General features: G+C 51.1%; 1 protein-coding gene across 1 annotated transcript in view; it reads left to right on the top strand.

Annotated features, from left to right (window-relative positions):
* COG7 (component of oligomeric golgi complex 7) overlaps positions 1 to 18,868 on the top strand; it is a 44,248-nt gene extending 25,380 nt beyond the window's left edge. Inside the window, 7 exon segments of the mRNA XM_049789507.1 lie at positions 3,571 to 3,757; positions 4,997 to 5,137; positions 12,133 to 12,216; positions 15,206 to 15,320; positions 17,423 to 17,520; positions 17,522 to 17,567; positions 18,528 to 18,868. Coding sequence (XP_049645464.1) covers positions 3,571 to 3,757; positions 4,997 to 5,137; positions 12,133 to 12,216; positions 15,206 to 15,320; positions 17,423 to 17,520; positions 17,522 to 17,567; positions 18,528 to 18,694 — 838 coding nt within the window. The 3' untranslated portion in view covers positions 18,695 to 18,868.
* The last annotated feature ends 1,325 nt before the right edge of the window (positions 18,869 to 20,193 follow it).

Raw genomic sequence — 20,193 nt, 5'->3', positions numbered from 1 at the left:
GTCTGGCAGTGGCTCAGCAGTGTGACCCTCTACATGGAAAAGCTGCTCATGTGGAGCCCCAGGCCAGTGACTGGAGCACCGCTGAAGAGCTTGTACTTGTGAGGCTCAGGGTATGTTTTCCCATCTCCCCAAAACCCAGGGTTTTGTGATAGTACAGTCAGAAGGGAGGTTACTTTGCATATAGCTGACTTGGGTTCCATCTCTGTTCTCCCAGATGGTCCCCCAAGCACTGCCAGGAGTGACTCTACTGAAGGGACAGGGTTCAAGTGTAGACCTATCCCAACCCTCACAGATAACATTGACTGAGCTCTAGCTTCAAGGGCTCGAACTGGATCTCTCTCTCTCTCTCTCTCTCTCTCTCTCTCTCTCTCTCTCTCTCTCTCTCTCTCTCTTCTCTCTCTCTTCTCTCTCTCTTTCTCTCTCTCTCTACCCCCTCTCTCTCTTTCTCCCCCCTTTCTCTCTCCCCCCTCACATCTCTCCTCTCTCTCCTCTCTTGTCCTTTATGGACTATGGGATGCTGGTGATTGAACCGGGGTTGATTGCAAGCGCCTTCTTTCCTGCCCTATCTTCTGGATCCAATAAAATAACTTTTACATCAAAGAAATTAGCCATGAGCTCATCCAGGGTTCTCTTGGCCTCAGCTACCCTTGATCTTTCACTTTTCCTTCTGCCCTTCCTTGGTGGTTGTGATTGTTTCAGTGATCTCCTGGGGTGGGGGTGGGGAGCACACTTGCTTCTGGTGTGTCCCACCCCCTCATATACCCCACCCCCCAGGATTATACCAGCAGAGCAACGATTGCACCTGGCAATGTGGGGCGGTGCCAGGGAAGAAGCTTCAGGCCATTGCAAGGCATTGCAAGGCAGCTGCTCGCCACTGAGTCATTGCCTGGTACCCCCACCCCCACCCCTTTAATCATTTAATGAAGGTGAAATTGCATCCTAAAAAGCTGGATGGATCTGGTGAGGGAGAAGATGATGCATGAGTGGTCAGGCCAAGCCTCGCAGGTTGGGCGTCTCCCAGGCTCTGGAGGGAACATTTAGGATGGGGGGGGGGCAGTCACGGTCACCACCTGTGTTCCCATCATGGATGTCTGTGTGTGGCAGTTGCCCATAAAGCTTATCTTATCTTCCCATCAATCTACTGACTCCAGAACAGCTCCGAATGGGGCAGGTGGGGCAAGTCGGGGTCACATGAGGCTTCTTTCCTCTCAGGTGCCCCTACTCACTCCTGGAACAGCAAGTCTGGTGGGGGTAGCCCTGTGTGAGGATTATGTTTGGGGGGACTCCAGGAGCTTTCTGTGTTCCTGGGGCTGAGTACTTTCTGGGAAAGGAACTGCATGGAGTAAAGGACTGGGCTGCCATGTCAGGGGTGTTACATCAGGGTGGCAATGTCAGGGGCATCCTGTCATTCCTCTCCAGCCATGGCCCTTCTGCTTGCCCTAGGTCCTCTTTGGTGGTCTCAGGTTTGGGTTTCATTGAATCACTTGACCACCAGGGTTTTTGCTATATCTGTGGGGAGCAGTTGGGCATTGGTGTCAATGGGATTGAGTTCTCAGTTACAGCGTCATGAGATCCAGGGCTTAGGCGCAGCTCATCTATGGGGCTAGACAAGGTCACAGGGATGTACACCACCATACCTGCTGGGTGGGGTCTCAACCCATCTTCATCTTGAATTCTTCAAACACCCCTATCTCCTGGCAGTGGCTCAGCAGTGTGACCCTCTACATGGAAAAGCTGGTGACAGGCCAATGTCACTTTTTCCTGTCCTCCACTGACTTCCACAGACAAGCAGTGACTTCCCAAGAGTGTGTCTCGCCCCACGGTAGATTGTTGGGCACCTTCCTGCATCAGACCCTTGCAAGAAACTTAGTTTTGTTTTGCTTTATTTTGTTTTGGGTTTTGGGCAGTGCTCAAGAATTACTACTGGCTTTATTCTCAGGTGGCTCAGGGAGACCATCTGGGATGCAGGGGATCAAAACTGGGTTGCATGACTTCCCGCTGTACTATCACTCCAGCTCCTTGTAAGGAGTTGGCATTCATGTTCTGGGATCACAACATGCCCCATTCTGCCCTGAAGTGCTAAAGAAATGAGCCCATGTATGAGAAATGCCTGCAGGGCCTGGGAGAAGCTAGAAGCTAGAAGCTGGGGGATGTTGAGAAAGCTTGGAGAAACTTGGGGGAGGAGTTGGGTGTTCCTAGGAGCATCAACAAGGGGCCATGAGATGAGATGAGAGGGCAGGCAGGGAGTTGGAGGTAGGGGTTACTGGGGGACAGTTGGCAGAATGATGGGCCATCTGTGAGGCTCAAGGCCCCCGCTGAGGTTCTTTCAGTCAGTTATGTGCAGGGACAAGCTCAGGTCAGGCCATTTTCAAGGTGATGCTCAGTCCAGGCCATGCTCAATCCAGACTACACTCAGTGGTGCTGGCACTTCTCCTGACTCATTGCTTAGGGCCCTCGTGGTGCTGGGATCTAGTACGATTCTACCTCTGCCACTCCTGGTCCTGTCCTCTAACTGTATCTTGGGGGCAATGAAGAGTCCTTGGAGGTTAGAACACAACCTGGTTCGCCCTTGGGGAAGCTCCTTCACTGAGCCCTTGAGAGTAGCAGAGGGAAGCAGCCAGAAGGCTCCTGCCCCAGACAAGAACTGGGAGGAGTTGGGGATCAGGGATGGTAGGACAGGGCTCCCCCCCAAATCCCCTTTCGGCTTCACCCACTGGGAAACAGTCACTGGTTGTGGCTGGAGGTTGGCAGAGCTTTGTACACACACATTTCTTGGCATGTATTGGGAGAACCAAGGGCCCCCTACGAGCTACAGAGCATATCAGAGAGTCATCTCCCTGAAGTATTTGGGCCTGTTTCCATTTCCTGCAGTGCTGGGATCTGGGAGTGTCTGATGCTCCTATTAGTGTGCATGTGGGCATGATTCTGACCACAGTCTTGAGGGTGCACTGGTGGGGAACTAGACCATCATAGGGAGCTTCAGCTATGTCGGCTAGAAATTCCTCTACTGTCGTCGCTGGGGACTGGGGCTGCTGGGGCAGGGCGGGGGGGGGGTTGTCAGTCATCACATATTTCTGGAAGCTTTTTGTTTTGTTTTGGGGCCACACCTGGCGATGCTCAAGGATTACTTCTGGCTTTGCCCTCAGAAATAACTCTTGGTAGGCTAGGTGGACCATATGGATCCGAATAATCGAACTCAGGTGGGCCACATTCAAGGCAAACCCACTATGCTATCACTCTTGTTGCAGAACCTTTTAGAAGCTTTTGGAAAGTTTGTTTTTGGGTCACACCTGATATTGTTCAGGGATTACTCCTGGTGGTATAAGGATGCTGGGAATTGAACCTAGGTTAGCCCCATTCAAGGCAAGTGCCCTCCCCGCTGTACTATTGTTCTGGCTCCAGAAGCAATTTTTCCCCTCACAAATGATAAGGTGCCTATTTCTCTCATCTAAACCTCTGACTTTCCTGCACAGTGAGTAGCCCCATCCACAACCTCACCTGTAACCCAGCTATGCCCCACTTTGCCCTCATCTGTGCCCCTGCAGAATATATGGCCTCCTCCCCTTGCAGGATCCTGTCTGTGGCAGGCAAGTACCTCAGTGACTCCTACTGCCCTCGGAGCCTCACGGTCCTGCAGGACAGCTTGCTGACGGACAAGAGGAGTTCTGCCAAGAACCCATGGCAGGAGTATAATTATCTCCAGAAGGAGAGCCCAGCTGAGTATGCCAGCCTAATGGAGATTCTTTACATGCTCAAGGTAGGGCCTGTCTGGCCTTCAGGCCAGGGGAGGCTCTGTCTTCTTTGGGCTCTCTGATCTGGGTGTGGATGGGCCTCACACTGGGCTCCCATATATTGGTGATTTAAGGACTAATTGAGAAACTGGGACCGAATGAGCTGAAGAAATGGGGTGCAGGGCTGGAGCAACAGCACAGCAGGTAGGGCATTTGCCTTGCATGCAGCAGACCCTGGTTTCATCCCCAGCATCCCATATGGTTCCCCAAGCCCGCCAGGATTAATTCCTGAACACAGAGCCAGGAATAATCCATGAATACTATGTGGCCTAAAAACCAAAAAGAAAATTTGAAAAAAGAGAAGAAAAAAAAATGGGGTGAGGGCCCTATGGCCATATGTCACTAAAGGGAAGAGGATATGATATGCTGTGTATGGTCCGGGCTGCTCACACCCAGCCTAGGGACCAGGTCAGGGGGCTGGAAATGCTGGAGCTGGTCTCTGTCTTGCCCAGCCTTTGTTTCCTGGGATTTGTTTTCCACAAAGCTGCTCTTGACCTTAAGATTCAGGCACCCATGGATCCGCGGACAGGAGAACCTTCCTGGGGAGACACCCCCATGACTGAAGTGACGCTGCTGGTCCCATTGCCCTGGATCTCAGCTGAAATCACTCTGATGGGCCTCCAACTCTGTGGTCCTTCGTCAGGGCTCCCCCACCTCTGCACTTTAGCCAGTCTGCCTCCCCCCCCCCCACTCCACCCATCCTCCTCAGGCTGTCTTTGAGCCTAACAAACACTTTTGCAAGGAGCCCTCTGAGCTCATTCATCCATGCTCGTGATTAGGTTCCAGCCACTTTGTTTATCTTTATTGCTAATCTGATTTGTCTGTTCATGGTAATCAGTTGATTTGTCGTAGCAAAGCCAAGGCGACATTTTCCACCCCTGTGCTCTCTTGGGCTGGTGGTCAGCAATTCTGGGGGCCTCTGTCCAGAGGGCTTTGTGTGCTGTGGGGTCCAGCCATGTGTGGTGGACCACCTGGGAAAGTTAATTAACAAGAAATGCCTCCCCTTGACCCCAGCCTGGCTGGTTCCAAGGAGCTAGGATTCAGCATGTGGTTCTGGGAGCGGGGAATGCAGCTGCTTCAGGGAGCACAGTTGTCTTGACAGCCCCTCACTATTTTTTTCCCTGTTACAGGCCAAGTTTAACCAGCAAACACCTCGATGGCAACCTTATGGACCTCACTGACTGCTGCTTGCATTTTCTCTATAGGAAAAAGGGTCAAGCAACCACAATCTGCTGTCCACATCCCGGGTAGCCCTGACATGCCTTAACCAGCAGGCTCACCAGCTGGCCTTTGACTCGGTTTTTCTGCGCATCAAACAGCAGCTGTTACTGGTCTGCAGAATGGATGTGAGTGTTCAGGGGCGCAGAATCCAGCATGGTGCACTTCCTCTACCTTTTCCTCTCCACCGATGCTGCCCTTTGGAGCTTAAATCACCTCTCCCTGGCTCCTGAAGTGTCCCCCTCTCCTCCCAGTCCTATTTCCTACAAGTTGTTGCCAGGCCAGAGTATCTTATCTTAATTGTAGCAACCTCCAAGCTTTCTTTCAGACCTGGTTCCTTTGCCCAGTGGGATTCCTCCAAGCTTTCTTCCCAGACCTGGTTTCTTCGCCTGGTGGGATTATTACTGTAGCTTGATTAACTCCTGCCACCATTTGGGTTTGAGGCAGCCCTCTCAAGCCTAGACTTTCCCCCCCTTTTCTGAAGAATTGATTCTAGAACTTGGCTCTACTAGGGGTCCTCAAACTTTTTAAACAGGGGGCCAGTTCACTGTCCCTTAGACCATTGAAGGGTCTGACTATAGTAAAAACAAAACTTATGAACGAATTCTTTTTTTTTTTTTTTTTTTTGGTTTTTGGGCCACACCCAGTAATGCTCAGGGGTTACTCCTGGCTATGTGCTCAGAAGTTGCTCCTGGCTTGGGGGACCATATGGGACACCGGGGGATCGAACCGCGGTCCGTCCAAGGCTAGCGCAGGCAAGGCAGGCACCTTACCTTTAGCGCCACTGCCCGGCCCTTGAACGAATTCTTATGCACACTGCATATATCTTATTTTGCAATGAAGAAACAAAACAGATACAAATACAATATGTGGCCCGCGGGCCATAGTTTGAGGACCACTGCTTTAGACAGTGCCTTGATCAGGAATTTTAATGTAATTAAATTTAATGGCTGGATTTGGTCTTCAGGTGCCATTGGTGATGAGGGGTCTTGGTCTTGGGTTCCATGAGGTGCCAGGCTTGAGATTCTGGCCCTTTCCTTAGAGTGAGCCACTTTCCCTGCCTCACAGCTGGTATTTGTTTTGTTTTGGGGGCAACACCAAAACACCCCCAGCTGTTTCTCCAACATCTTACATTTCTTTGCCTCAAACCTTCTCCTTCCCCATGGTCCTCTAATTCCTTTTCAGGGAATGACCTAGCAGGCCAAGCCAGTCTCTGCTGCCCCCTGGCAGGCCTCAGCCCTCGCCCAGTTCACAGAAATGCCTGATTGAGGAGCTGGAGTGATAGCACAGCGGTAGAGCATTTTCCTTGCACGCAGCCAACCTGGGACGGACCCAGCATCCCATATGGTCCCCTGAGCCAGCCAGGAGCGATTTCTGAGCATAGAACAAAGTAACCTTTGAGCATTGCTGGGTGTGGCCCAAAAACCAAAAAAAAAAAAAAAAAAAGAAATGGGCCAGAGTGATAGCACAGCAGTAGGACATTTGCCTTGCACACAGCCGACCCAGAACAGATGGTGGTTCAAATCCCAGCATCCCATATAGTCCCCAGGCCTGCCAGGAGTGATTTGTGAGAACAGAGCCAGGAGTAACTCGAGTGCTGCTGGTATAACTCGAAAACCAAAAAAAAAAAAAAAAAAAAAAAAAAAAGGAAAGGAAAGAAAAAGAAATGCCTGAATGAGCCTTAAAATGACCCGATGGAACTTGGTCTCGTTTCTGAGTGTCTTTTGACCACCCTAGGATTCTACAATTCCTGGACTTCAGGACTGTTCAAAACTTAGCCATGTGGTCCCCTCTGGCACAGGTGCGGGTGGGGAAGACCTACCTGCATGGCAGGCAGCTGTGCCTATCTTGCCAAATGTCCTCAGAGTGTATCATGGGGCTGGATCCTCCCATGTACCTCAGCTTCTCAGCTTTCACAGGGGGATGCAGAAAGTCTCGGGCAGCAGAAACTGGAGAGTCCCATGAGGTTTGCCAGCAATAGGACTTAGCACAGCTTTACCACTGAGAGCTGCTTAAGAACTCCCAGTTTTCTTTCTTTCTAGGATCCTCATTCTTTAAGGGCAATGTCACTGCTCTTTACTGTTGGCTTTGTTTTTGTTTGGGGGCCACACTCATCAATGCTCCTGCCTCTGCACTCAGAAATCACTCCTAGCAGTGCTTATGGAACCAGATAAGGTGCTGGGGAGCACCCAACCTGCTGTGCTATCTTTCCAGCCCCAGGAAAGTTGGTTCTCTTCAAGACAAAGCTCAGGGTTGCTGGGGAGATGGCTCAAAGGCTGATCACAAGCTTTGCCTATGGCAGCCTTGTTGTCAGACCCCAGCACCACATGGTCCTCTGAGCACTGTACTGAGAGTAGCTCTCAAACCCTGTCAGGTGCGCTCCAATTTACATATGTATTGATTGGAACATGCACCTCATAATTGATACATAATTGATACAAATGGCTTTAGAATTAACGACATAGTGTGTACATAAAATGAGAATTGTGGGGGCTGGAACAAAAGCGCAGAGGGTAGGACATTTGCCTTGCATGTGTCTAACCCAGGTTCCATTCCCAGCTTCCCACATGGTTCCCTCCCCCAGCATTGCCAGGAGTGGTTTCAACTACAGAACCAGGAGTAACCCCTGAGGACTGCTGAGTGTGGCCTAAAAACTAAAACCAAGCCAAAATAAAGAGCATTGTGTACGCTTATTTTCAGAAGTTCAAGCAGTTCTGGAGGAGTTGTAAATCCCCTTAGTGACCCCCACTCAGCATGTGGTGGGGTCATACCAGCCTTTCTCCCTGTGTTCTGATTCACTGAGGGCTGACATGACAGAGTTCCTGAGGAGGAACTGGGATGTACTTCCAACAGAAACTAAACATACATAAGTTTTCTGTGAATTCATTTAGAAAGAAAAGGTCATTCAACCAAACAAAGGATGGCACCTGAGAGACCTAGTTTCCTTCTTAATTTTTTTTTTTTTTTTTTTTTGGTTTTTGGGCCACACCTGGTGGTACTCAGGGGTTACTTTTGGCTGTCTGCTCAGAAATAGCTCCTGGCAGGCACGGTGGGACCATATGGGACACCGGGATTTGAACCAACCACCTTTGGTCCTGGATCGGCTGCTTGCAAGGCAAACACCGCTGTGCTATCTCTCTGAGCCTGTCCTTAATTTTTGAGGGCATGAATGAGCCTCACCCAGCAGTGCTCAGGGTCTACCCCTGACTCTGCTCAGAAGTGGTCCCTGGTGGTTCTTGGGGAACCAAATTCTAGTGGTATTTGGGGTCCCTGTGTGGTGCTGAGGACCAGATCCAGGTCAACCATGTATCGTACATGCACCCTACCAACCAACTGTGCTATCTCCAGGTCAAGAATAGTTCTTTCAGGGGGCTGAGGCAAAAGCACAACACCTTTGCCTTGCACATGGCCTATTTGGGTTTGATTCCTGGAATCCCACATGGTTCCTTTGTACCATCAGAAGTGATTCCTGAACACAGAACCAGGAGAACCCATGAACACAGTTCGATGTGACAAAAACAAAACAAAAACTAATCAAATGAAAGTTTTTCTTCAACACAAAAGAGATTATTTCCCAGAAAATATGGAAGATCTATGGAAGTCCCGTGGAAGGGAGCTTGGTTTCTATCACTAGGCTGTTTCCCTTCCTGGCAGCCTCCCTGCTTCTCTCCCCGCCATCCCCCCTTAGACAAGGGATTAGCACATTTGCTTGTTTTTTGTTTTGCTTTGCTTTGTCTTTGGGGGGACCCATACCCAGTGGGGATAGGTGCTCAGGGCTTACTCCTTCTTTGGATTTTGGTCGGGTGGTTTCTCAGGGTATTCCTGGCTCTTCACTCAGGGATCACCCCTCTTAGGGTTCAGGAGCCCATATGGGATTCTGGGGCTCTAACTTATTTCTCTGGTTTTCTTGGGACTTAACTCCTGGCTCTACACAGGGTGGGGGTGGGGGTCACTCATGGCAGGCTCAGGGGACTCTACTGTACTAACATTCTGTCCCCTTGTTTTCTTGTTTTTATTTGTTAGTGCTTAAAATTGTGTCTGGCTGTGCTGAAACTTTTCTTTTGATTCTCTGAGTTCACACACCCAAGGGCTTGGTATGCGCCCCCCCCCCCTCATTCCCCACCTCCATTTCTGCTTTCCAGGGCTTGGGACACAGGCGAGTCCTGGGGCACCCAAATTTCTCCTCCCTGCGGCTGTGGGTAGCTCAGGGATTAAGAGGGTTCTCCTGAGTGCCAGCTTAGACACACACAATACAAAGGCAAAGGCCTTGGCCTTAAGGATCTGAAAACTTAAAACCCCAGTCATTCAGTGTTTGTTTTTATTGTTTGCTGGTAAACTGTATTGCCCTTTTACTTTACAAGAATATAAACCAACACTATATATTCCATTTCAAAATAGATTATTGAAGTTTCCGTCTATTGCCTGGTGACAGATGGATAGATAGATGACGCCCATTTGAAGGACACTTTAAAGAAATTTGGAACAATTGAAATATAATCCGCAGCATTTCCCTGTCGCCCTCTTCAAGCCACTTGTCTACCACTTCACCCCACCCACCTGCCCGCAGCCCCTCCGTCTCTGCCCTGTTCCGCACTTTTCCACACTGGCTCTTCTTGCCCTCTTCCTGGCTGTGCTTTGACCCTGAGCCTTCTAGGGGCCTTTTCCAGGAACCTAGCCCAGTCCTCTGATATGTTTGGTTGCCCCACTGCCCAGCACTGCTTCCTTACCATCCTTGAATGGTCCTCTTTGCCTACATCCTCCCCCATGTTGTTGTTTCCATCTCCTATACCTTGTTTCTTGACCCCCCCCCTTTTTGAGGGCCATACCCAGCAGTGTTCTCTGTACTCAGGGGATTCTATGGGGTGTCGGGGATTGAACCCAGGTCAGCTGCAAGTGCTTTACCTCTACCCCCACCCCTGTTCCCCTATGAAACACAGGAAGCAGTGCTCAGATTCTGGCGCTCTTGGCTCCTGACTCTAACCTGGATCCCAGGCCAGCATGAATTTCTGTTAACTTTTTATTTGTTTGTTTGTTTGTTTTTTGGTCACACCTGGCAGGTGCTCAGGGGTTACTCCTGGGTCTGAGCTCAGAAATCCCTCCTGGCAGGCTCAGGGGACCATATGGGATGCTGGGATTCAAACTACCATCTCACTTGAATCGGCTGCCTGCAAGGCAAATGCCCTACCACTGTGCTATCTCTCTGGCCCTTTCTGTTAATTATTTTGATTGATTGATTGATTGATAGGTTAATTTCGTGGGGGTGGGTGTTGGGCCACACCCAGCAGTGCTCAGGGATTGCTTCTGACAGTCATTGGGGAGCTCTATGTGGGGCTGTGGATTGAACCAAGCTTGGCCTTGTGCAAGGCAAGCACCTTAACTTCCTTTTATATCTGACTGGCCCTTTCAGTCTCTTTCTTATCATTCTTGAATGTGGAGTTGCCCTCAGAGGCAAGAACAGAGAGAGTGGAGTCAAAGAGGTGGCAGCCCCCTGTCTTGCCACCCTACTGAGGCCACAGTGAGCAGCTCTCACTGTCTGTCCCATGCAGAGACGCGGGGCTTAAAGTTCAAATGAGGGTTTAATGTGCCTGACCCTGGCTCAGTCTCCTGAGTATTGTTGGTAGCTGCTGGAGCCCCATGAGCACTGCCTGGACCACCCAGGAAGTCCCCACCATTGTAGGGTGTAAGCATCTCCAATGCCCCAGCCCCTGGCACTAAGCTGTAGGCTGTATCAGCTGAGAATCACTGTGGGTTGTCCAAAGCATCACATGGATGAGTCTAGGAAAAAGAACAAGAAAAATGTACAAACTGGTTGCAATAGTTGGTTGTTTTCTTTCCTCCACACAAACATCTGCTGAAGGGAACCTTTCTCAGCTTACTGGTCCACGTCTGATTCTCTCTCCAATAACCCTCTCTATACCCGTGACCTGCAGCCAGCCTTTCCCAGTGCCCCTGGTTTGTTTTCTTGTTCCTCTCACTTGTCTCACAGAACTGGGCCTAGTGCTTGTGGGTGGGTGCTGTGCTGTGGTGGTTGGGTGGGGGGTGTAGCTAACATGGAGCGGGGCTGGTGTGGGAAGGAGGAGAAGGCCTTGGGCAGTGGAGCAGGAGCTGGAGCTGAGTGCAGATAACTGCGGGCTGGCCTGGGCCAGGAGCCAGTAGTTGATTGTGGTCACTCCATTGCCGGAATGTACTTAAAGGCTCAAGCGACCGGATCAGGCGTCAGGTGACTACTGAGCAGCTCCTGAGTGACCTCAGCAGTGTCCCAAGAACCCCCCCCCCCCAAGGGGTTTAGTTTTCCAGGCTGGCCTGAGGGAGCCCCATGGAGGTGTGTCCCAGGGGAGCCCAGGTCAAGGGGATACACTCCTGAGAATGGAAAGGCTTCCCACTTCCTATACACCCCTACACCTGTGGCTTTGTCCATGTTTTCACGTGACATGACAGGTGGAGACATGATCCTGGGGATCACCTCAGGCTCTCAGAGAGGACTGGGGTCCTTTCTGCCTGGAATCAGCTGAGGACTCAGTGCTGAGGGCAGATAGAGATGAGAGTTTGGACTTGGTGATAACCCTCCAACCCCCTGGGCCTTGAAGCCACTAGCTTAGATGGTGATTTCTGTGTGGGGCCTGTGTGGAATTTGAGGGGTGCAGGGCTCCTGTCTTCTGAGATCCAAGGTCCCAGAACACAGCGAGCTTTGTCCCTGCTTGTCCATTATCTCAGCCTGAATGACATAGATTCAAGCCTTGGGCCAGAAATATAGCACAGAGTACGGTGTTTGCCTTGCATGCTGCCAACCCAGGATGGACCCGGGTTTGATTCCTGGCATCCCATATGGTCCCTTGAGTTTGCCAGGAGCAATTTCTGAGTACAGAGCTAGAAGTAACCCTTGAGCGCCAACGGGTGTGGCTCCAAAACAAAACAAGAAGCATCGAAGCCTACTAAGCTCAATAAACAAAAGCAATAGCACAGGAGGCTCAACTAGCTAAGTAAACTCTCCAGGCTCTTCTCCTCTTTCCTGGCATGAAGATGTAGGGGTGCAAGGGAAGGAAGAAAGCTGTATGAAATGAGACTGAACCTCTGGGCTGTGACCCAGGTCTGCAGGATGACACCTTATCTGCTTCCTCCCTAGAGCTGGAACACGGCAGGTATTGGGGAGACGCTGACTGAGGACCTGCCCACCTTCAGCCTCACGCCACTCGAGTACATCAGCAATGTGAGCATGTCTCAGCCTCCTTCCTTACCATGTGCTCCCATGGGTCTGGTCCTGTGGGGTGACTGGGCATCATCCCTCAGCGCTGCTTTTATTCTGTTTTCATGTTCTGGGGTTTGGGTATGCCTGGTGGTCCTCAAGAGCCACCCCTGGCTTTGTGCTAGGTGTTGTCTCCTTGCAGGGCTGTAGGCACAGGGCAATACTGGGATGGAGTCCAGGCCTGCTGCATGCACTGTATGTGCTTAGCCTGAGTCCTCTGCAATCTAGCCGTTACTGTTTAATTCCTGCCCTCATCTAGGGCTGGAAGGAGACACAGCTGGCTTCTGGTCAGCAGCTGATAGGGGGACCCACCCCCTATTGCACCTTGTCTCACACTGAGGGGCAGTCACCCCAGGATGAGGCTTTGACTTGAAGGACCGGCTGGTTCTATGTTATTGTCTGCCTCACTTCTCATGAGTTCTTTCCTGGCTAGCCCCATGCAGAGTGCTGCAGGCTGTCAGAGAGCTGGTCCAGTCCTGCAGTGGGGATGAGGGGTAGGTCTTCTGTCACCCCAACATTTGCGTGACATTTTTTTTGTCTTGTTTTGGGGCCATACAAGGGAAACTCAGAGTTCACTTACTCCTTCTATGCTCAGGAGTCACTCCCAGCAGGGCTGGGGGACCATCTATAGGATTCCAGGGATTGAATCCAGGTCTTCCCCATACAAGACGAGTGCCCTGCCAGAGAGATAGCATGGAGGTAAGGCGTTTGCCTTTCATGCAGAAGGACGGTGGTTCAAATCCCGGCATCCCATATGGTCCCCCATGCCTGCCAGGGGCGATTTCTGAGTGTAGAGCCAGGAGTAACCCCTGAGCACTTCTGGATGTGACCCAAAAACAAAATAAATAAATAAATAAATAAATAAATAAATACGAGTGCTTTACGCACTGAACTCTCTCTTTGGCTCCTCCGTCGCTTAGTACTAATTGTGAGAAACTGTGGACAGGTACTGCAACAGGGCCAGGCACATGCCATTTTCCTGCCCAGGGTCTCCAGGGTGGTTTTGTGAGGCCATCTCCATCTCTGCCTTCTGCTCTGCTAATGTAAGTCATGACTCTCTGAACAATGAGGAAGGAGTATCTCAGGTCAGCATTCAGCTCCCTTCATGGAGACAGATGCCTTGACAATCACTCTCACTGGCTTCAGTTTCTGGGGCCTCAGATTTTGTCCTGGGTCTGACCCTTACAGGTGAGATGGTGATATGAGGGCTGGTCTCTGCTGCCTGCAGGAAGGATCTTATTTTTAGCCCCAGACTCCATTGCCATTAATTCGGGGAAATCGTGCTGCTGGAAGGACATAAGCAGTGATGGGATTGGCCTGAGATCCTAAACTAGAGGACCGTGGCCTGAGACCAACAGCCTCATTCTAAGCCCAGGCAGCCTAGGCCTTCTGGATCCAGTGAGCTGACCCAGGTCACACCATGGTAAAGGTGGGATGCCAGCCTCTGCCACTGGGACCTCAGAACTCATCACTCTTCTGATTCCCATCACTGGCCGTGAGGAAAAGAAGAGACACACCCGTTAAGAAGGAAGGAGGATAAAGTGCTGCTTCCTAATTGATTTCTGGAAAAACTCACAGGCGGTGTTCCTGAGGGACCAGAGCCTGGGAATTTGCACCCCCAGGGATCCCAGCTCCTCCTCAGAGGCTGATTGCTTTGACCATCTGGAGTGTCGAAATGTGTCTCTAAAGGAGCCTCACCTTGTCAACACAGTGGGGATGGCCTGGCTAGAATGCTCTTCTGCTGATCATAGGGATCCCAGGCAGAAGTGTCCTTGAAGCAGGGGCTCAAGGACAGCCTGTGAGTGCAGTTGGCTGGAGAAAAGCTTTTCCTCTGTGGTATCCACTGCTATACTCTTACTTCGCCTCTGTCCTGTGTCTGACCAACCCAGACGCCACAGCTGAGGAATTTGAAATGGCCAGATGGGAGAGAAAAATGCTAGAGGAAAGTCTGCTGCCTTTAAAGAAATGTCCTTCCAAGAACATGAACCCAAGAAGCCTAAATGCTGCCACTACCAGAGGTGCTGCCCAGCCTGGCCACTGATGAGGAGCAAGTCGAGCAGCTGTCCCCCCATCTTTGGTCACTAACAATGCCCGGGCGCTGCTGGCTTAGGGTATTGTGTCTCCCCATATGCCTGGTTGGGCTGTTGGGGAAGAGAAAGAATGTGAGAGTGAAAACCAGGCTGGTCTTGGCACCCTGAGACCTCCAATTGCAGCTGACTCCAAGTCCATCTTGCTCTTATTCTAAATCTTCATGATAAGAATATACTATCGTGAGTGAGGGGGCACACCTGACAATGCTGAAGGGCTGCTCGTTGCTCTGTGCTCAGGGGACCAGAGATGGAACCAAATTTTCTACACACAATATGCTAGGCACACACCATGTGCTCATCAGCCCTTGGAGCAAAATCTCTGGCCCCAGAGCAAACATTTTTTAGCAGTTGCAATTAAAGAGGGGGAGAAGATGCTGCTTTTTTGTTTTGGTGTTTGGCCTGTACCGATTGGTATTCAGGATTACTTCTTGCAGTGAGTTGGGGCCCATATGGAATGCCTGGGATTGAATTTGACTCAGTTGTGCACAAGGCAAGCACCCTCTCTGCTGTGCTGTTGTTCCACCATCCTTTTTAATTGAGATTCTGATTTACAGTACTATTAATGGTATCTCATATAAAGAATTCCAACACCACACCCATCACCATTGTACTCATCTTTCTCCCCAAGGATCCCAGTGCCCCTAATTCAGCTGTGTGGGTCAGTTCTCTCACTGTGTTGCCTTTGGCCCTTAATTGCTCCCTTGCTGTGCCTCTTTAAGTCCCACATATATGAGATCATTCTGTGTCTGTTCCTTTCCTGACTGACCTCACTCAGCATCCAGTTCCATCCATGTCCCAGAAAGGTCGGGGCTGCATTTGCCTTCGCTGACAACTGGCATTCTCCATTCTCTCTTCTCTCCTAGATCGGCCAGTACATCATGTCCCTCCCGCTTAATCTCGAGCCTTTCGTGACTCAGGAAGACTCGGCCCTGGAGTTGGCCCTGCATGCTGGGAAGCTGCCCTTTCCTCCTGAACAAGGTGAGTGCCCACTGCAAAGGACCCCACTCCTGGCTGAGCCCAGTTCCTGAAGTGCCTGGACATGCCCATCTCCCAACACCCACCAAGGAAGGTCTGGGTTACTGTCTTCAGAAATGGTGAGGAAGAGAGATTGGGCCAGCCCCAGAAGCTTCTGTCATAGGGCAAAGCTCACAAGAGTCACCCAAGGAGTGCATGCCCTTCTCTTTGGCAGAACATGAGTCTTGGCCTAAAGGGGGTGATGTGTTTCCAGTGCCCCGAGGATCCTGGTTTTCTCTCTCTCCGTGGGCAAAGGAAAACCTGAATTAACACCCAGATTTCAACAGGGCCCCACAGTTTGTAGAATTAGACACATGACTTTCCTGAGGGGATGAGCCAAGGGAAAAGGCCAAGTGGATAGGGACAGAGTTCAGGGTTATGGTGCTGGCTTTAGATGCAGCTGACCATTTGCTGGCCCCTGTCCTGTTTTTGGCACCACACTTTCCCCCAGAATAGCAGTGAGAGTGAATTCTTGTACTTCTGCTTGTGACCGCAGCACCTCTTCAAGAAAGACAAAGTACAAATTGGTTGGTAAAAGATTCAGCTGCTTGGGCCAGAGTGATAGGACAGTAGTCTCTTGGTAGTTCTTGCACACAGCTGACTGGATTTGATCCCCAGCATCCCATTTGGTCCCCTGAGCACTGCCAGGAGTGATCCCTGAGTGCAGAGCCAGGAGTAAGCCTTGAGCTCTGCCTGGTATGTCCCCAAAACAAAAAATTCATCTGCTCAAGAGAAAGTACCAATCTGAAAAAAAATAAAATTGCATCCAAAGGTCATTGCAGAAATGCGGGGTACCCCTGGCTTGTGAACAGGTGAATAGCTGGGGCTGTGTCACTGCCAGGGGAGGCAGAACCTCGCCATGGAGGGCAGTGGTAAGTGCAAAGAGCTCTCCCTAGATAAACTTGTGTTAGGCAGACAGAAATGCAGAGCGTAGCAGCTCACATTAGGGGGATAGAAAAAATTACTGGACACAGCCAGAATCCTAGTCTGTGCTGCCTCTGGGCAGGGGGAGGGGATGTGAGGAGAGGGATGAAGGGCATTTTTCACTTTATCACCTGGAAAAAAAAATACTGGGAGAGGCTGTGCCCAGGAGTGTCTCATAGCTGTTCTCAGTGAACTGGGCCTGTGGGGTCTTTGAGGATAGGGTGCAGCATTTGTTCTGTGGTGCTCGTATCCACCAGGGCCACTGTGGTGGTGCTCAGGGCTGCACTGGGTGGTGTTTAAGGAGCATGTGGTGCTAGGAATTGAACCAGCATGCACCTCATCAAGACCAGTGCTCTGACCACTATACTGACTCTGGCCTAATCTGGAAATTGTGTTTTGTTTATTTTGCCATACCAAGTGATGCTTAGGGTTTACTCTAGACTCTGCACTCAGGAATCACTCCTAGCAGTACTCAGGGATATCCCAGGGGATATTCCAGGGGATAACGATATGGGATGCTAGGGGTTGAACCTGGTCAGCCACAAGCGTGCAAAGCAAGTATCCTGCCTGCTATGGTATTACTCTGGCGCAGATAAGATATTTTTCAGTATTATGAAGTTAATACTGATTATTCTAAACCTGTCATGGTAATTCTTTTGTTTAGTTTTTGGGCTTTACCCAGCTTTGCTCAGGGCTTACTCTTGATTCAACTCAGGGATCACTCTTGGCTGTGCTCCAGGGACCATATTTGATGCTGGGGATGGAACCTGGGTCAGCTGTGTGCAATGCCAGTCAGTGCCTAACCTGCTATACAATCTCTCAGGCCATAGGGCTCTTTATGTTGTCACTCCACCCCTCTCGTACTACCCCTTCCTCCTACATTTGTCCTATTCTGCATTCATTCCCAGTACTGGTCCTCACTCTCCTGCTAATCACTTGACATTGGTGATTATAATAGCCTGGTGGTTCTCTGGAATCTGTAGGATAAGTATCCCAGCGCCTGTCTGTTCCTCCTGCCACGACTCCCTTCCTGTGCTGAGTTTTCCCTCCTTCTGCTTCTTCCAAATGAATCTCGGACATCCCACGTGTGAACCACTGGCTCCAGTGGGCTCAGCTTCCTGTGACCTTCTTTCCCCTTGCAGGAGACGAGCTACCTGAGCTGGACAACATGGCTGACCACTGGCTGGGCTCGATCGCCAGGGCCACCATGCAGACCTACTGCGATGTCATTCTCCAAATCCCCCCAGCTGACCCCGCACTCCACCAAGCAGCTGGCCACTGACATCGGTGGGTACCCAGAATGGGAGGGGGCAGCCAAGTCCTCCCAACATGCCAGAATCCCTGTGAATGGCCCCACTGAGCTCCAGCAGGGATTTGGGGTGAAGCTGAAAGCTGGATTCCCTAAGGGCTGACACCCAGACATGTCATGTCTCAGGGACCTGGTGGGTCAGGAGAGGAGCTGGAGGGAGGAAGCAGGTGTTGCTTACTTAGTAGGCTTTGTTTGCAGAATTCTCCCAGGGTACCCTGACCTGCCAGGTGCCAGCCCACCCTTCTGTCCATACCTGCCAGCTCTCTCCATCTCCCTACCTCCACAGAGACCTGGTGCTGTCAAGTAAGGGTGCAGGTCAAAGGGGCCCCAACTTCTGCCCCTCTGGCTGCTATCCTGGGGGTCTCACAGCCCCATCCCATTGTCTGTAGTTATGGTTGTGGTTTTAGAGCCACAACTTTAGGTGCTCAGGGGCTACTCTTAGTTTTGGACCCTGCAGTGGGGAGCCTTGGTGCTGCTTTCGGCCTGCAGAGCTTGTACCCACCCAGGTTCGCTCTCTCCAGCCCTATGGGCTCTTTGGTAGCAGTTAAGAGCTCAGGTATCCCCTGATCCCTGGAGTTAGTTCTCCATGTGGTCACTAATGTGGGCAGGGAGTGGGCCAGGAACTAAGTGTCTTGTAGAGAGCTCTGACAGGCGCTGAGGGTCTGTGTTGAGGGTCTGGGCTGAGGGTCAAGGTTAAAAGTATCAGCTGGCAGGTGACAAGCCAAGTCTGCATAATGTTAAAATTCTTGGCATGAGCCTGTGGCCTCCTGTCTGCATAGTATGTGCTTAATCCTTCACTCTAGCCTCCTGAATCCCACATGCCCAATACCCCGAACACAGCCCTGAGGGTGGAGCAGGTGGGCAGCATTGGGGGCAGCTGTACTGTTTGCTCATCTTGTTTGTGGGGGTTTGTCTGCTGAGCTTTGTTTTTACCCCAGACTACCTGATCAATGTGATGGATGCCCTGGGCCTGCAGCCGTCCCGAACACTGCAAAACCTTGCCACACTCCTTAAGGCCAAGCCAGAGGGTTTCCTTCAGGCTAGTAAGGGCCTGCCACGCCGCCTCGTGTCCACTGTGGCAGCCATGCGTGGCATGGACCACTGACCAGCCTGGCCGCACATGTGGAACTTGACAGATGGCACCCAAGGGACTTGCCTCATCAGTGAAGCAGCTATAAATCACAGGATTTGTTTATTGGCAGAGGATTTCCAGATGATTTGGTGGGGTTTTTTTCCCCTCATTTTTTAATGACATTATAAGTAAACACAAATGAAACAAGCTTGTCACTCGTTTTTGAGGGAATGTTGCATGTGTAGACTTGGGAGGAGTAGTCTGTGGGCACAGCAGTTTAAACCACCAGTGGTACATTGGGCTGTTCTGTGAGGCAGCATCTTGAGGTGCTGGGGGGGCAGCCCTATTGGGCAGTGGGAGGCCCTGAGGTGTATGGAAACAACACAGTGTTGGGGTTTGCAGCTAGTCAGACATGCATGGCCTGTACCCCAACCCAGCTCTTCATATCCCACCCCTTCTCACCTGATTCCTTGTCAGCAGATGTGCCCCCGACTGGGGGAGTTGCTGGGATGAGGTAGACAGGGAGGCCTCCTGGTCTCTGTCCCCTACTTGCTGGGGTTACTCACGCAGACCAAGAACATCTCAATCAGAACAAGTCCGAGGTGCCAGTTTATCGTGTAGAGTCCCCAGCTCAGACCAGTCAGGGCTGATTGTTGGCCTGGACACTGGCCAGCCCAGGACGGGGAGAGGCCCAGAGCACTGTAGGGACCCTGGGTTTGTATTTCTAGTTTGGGGACACACCCAGCTAAGGGCATGGAAGTGGCTTCTTAGGGAAGCTTGTGGGCCTATACAGTGGTGGGGTTCACCCAGTTGCCACACAAACACACACACACACACACACACACACACACACACACATACATACATACACACGGAATGTGCTTCTCTCTCCCTGACTGGAGTGTGCCCTGGGGTCACCTGTCCCCCCTTTATCCATAATTGATACCCACAAAGCCAGATACAGCCATTGAAGTGGCTCACACAGTGTCACCATGTGGCAAATCTAGGTTCAGAGCGGATTTGTGACTGAGTCTGAGATTGTCTCAGCCTGGTGGGCCCTAGGGGGCCCCATTGTTCCCACAGCCTCTCAGGGCCATCATCCTGGGGTTTGCTCGCTTTTTGCCCTCACATCCTCAGAACCAGTTTAGCTGGCCCCGAGCAAGTGTTGGCTATGAACCCAGAGCAAGAAAAATATTTTGTTTTCTCATGGCCTGGATCACGGCTGTCCCAGAGGCCTGGCTCCAGCCTTGAGGTGAGAACCGGAAACTCGAAAGGAAAAACTGATGCCTAGAAGCAGAAGGCCTGGGGTGATCTCTGTGGGAGTGTCTGGCCTGGAGACAGCCATTCAGCCTCTCTAAGCCACTGAGATAGAGCCAGGTCAAGGGAATGTGAGTGCCCAGATGTGTCTACCAGCATCCTTACCCTCTATTCTTTTGGGGGCCAAGGTGAGAACTAATTTTGGGGTGATGCTAGTTGACTTTTGAAGTGCTGATGGAGTGTAGGCAGGATCTCTGGGAACCTACAGAGGAGTG

The sequence above is a fragment of the Suncus etruscus genome, chromosome 15 (assembly GCF_024139225.1).
Source record: "Suncus etruscus isolate mSunEtr1 chromosome 15, mSunEtr1.pri.cur, whole genome shotgun sequence".
Lineage (NCBI taxonomy): Eukaryota > Metazoa > Chordata > Mammalia > Eulipotyphla > Soricidae > Suncus > Suncus etruscus.
Note: the sequence above shows the minus strand (reverse complement) of the source record. Positions and strands in the feature narration are given on the sequence as shown.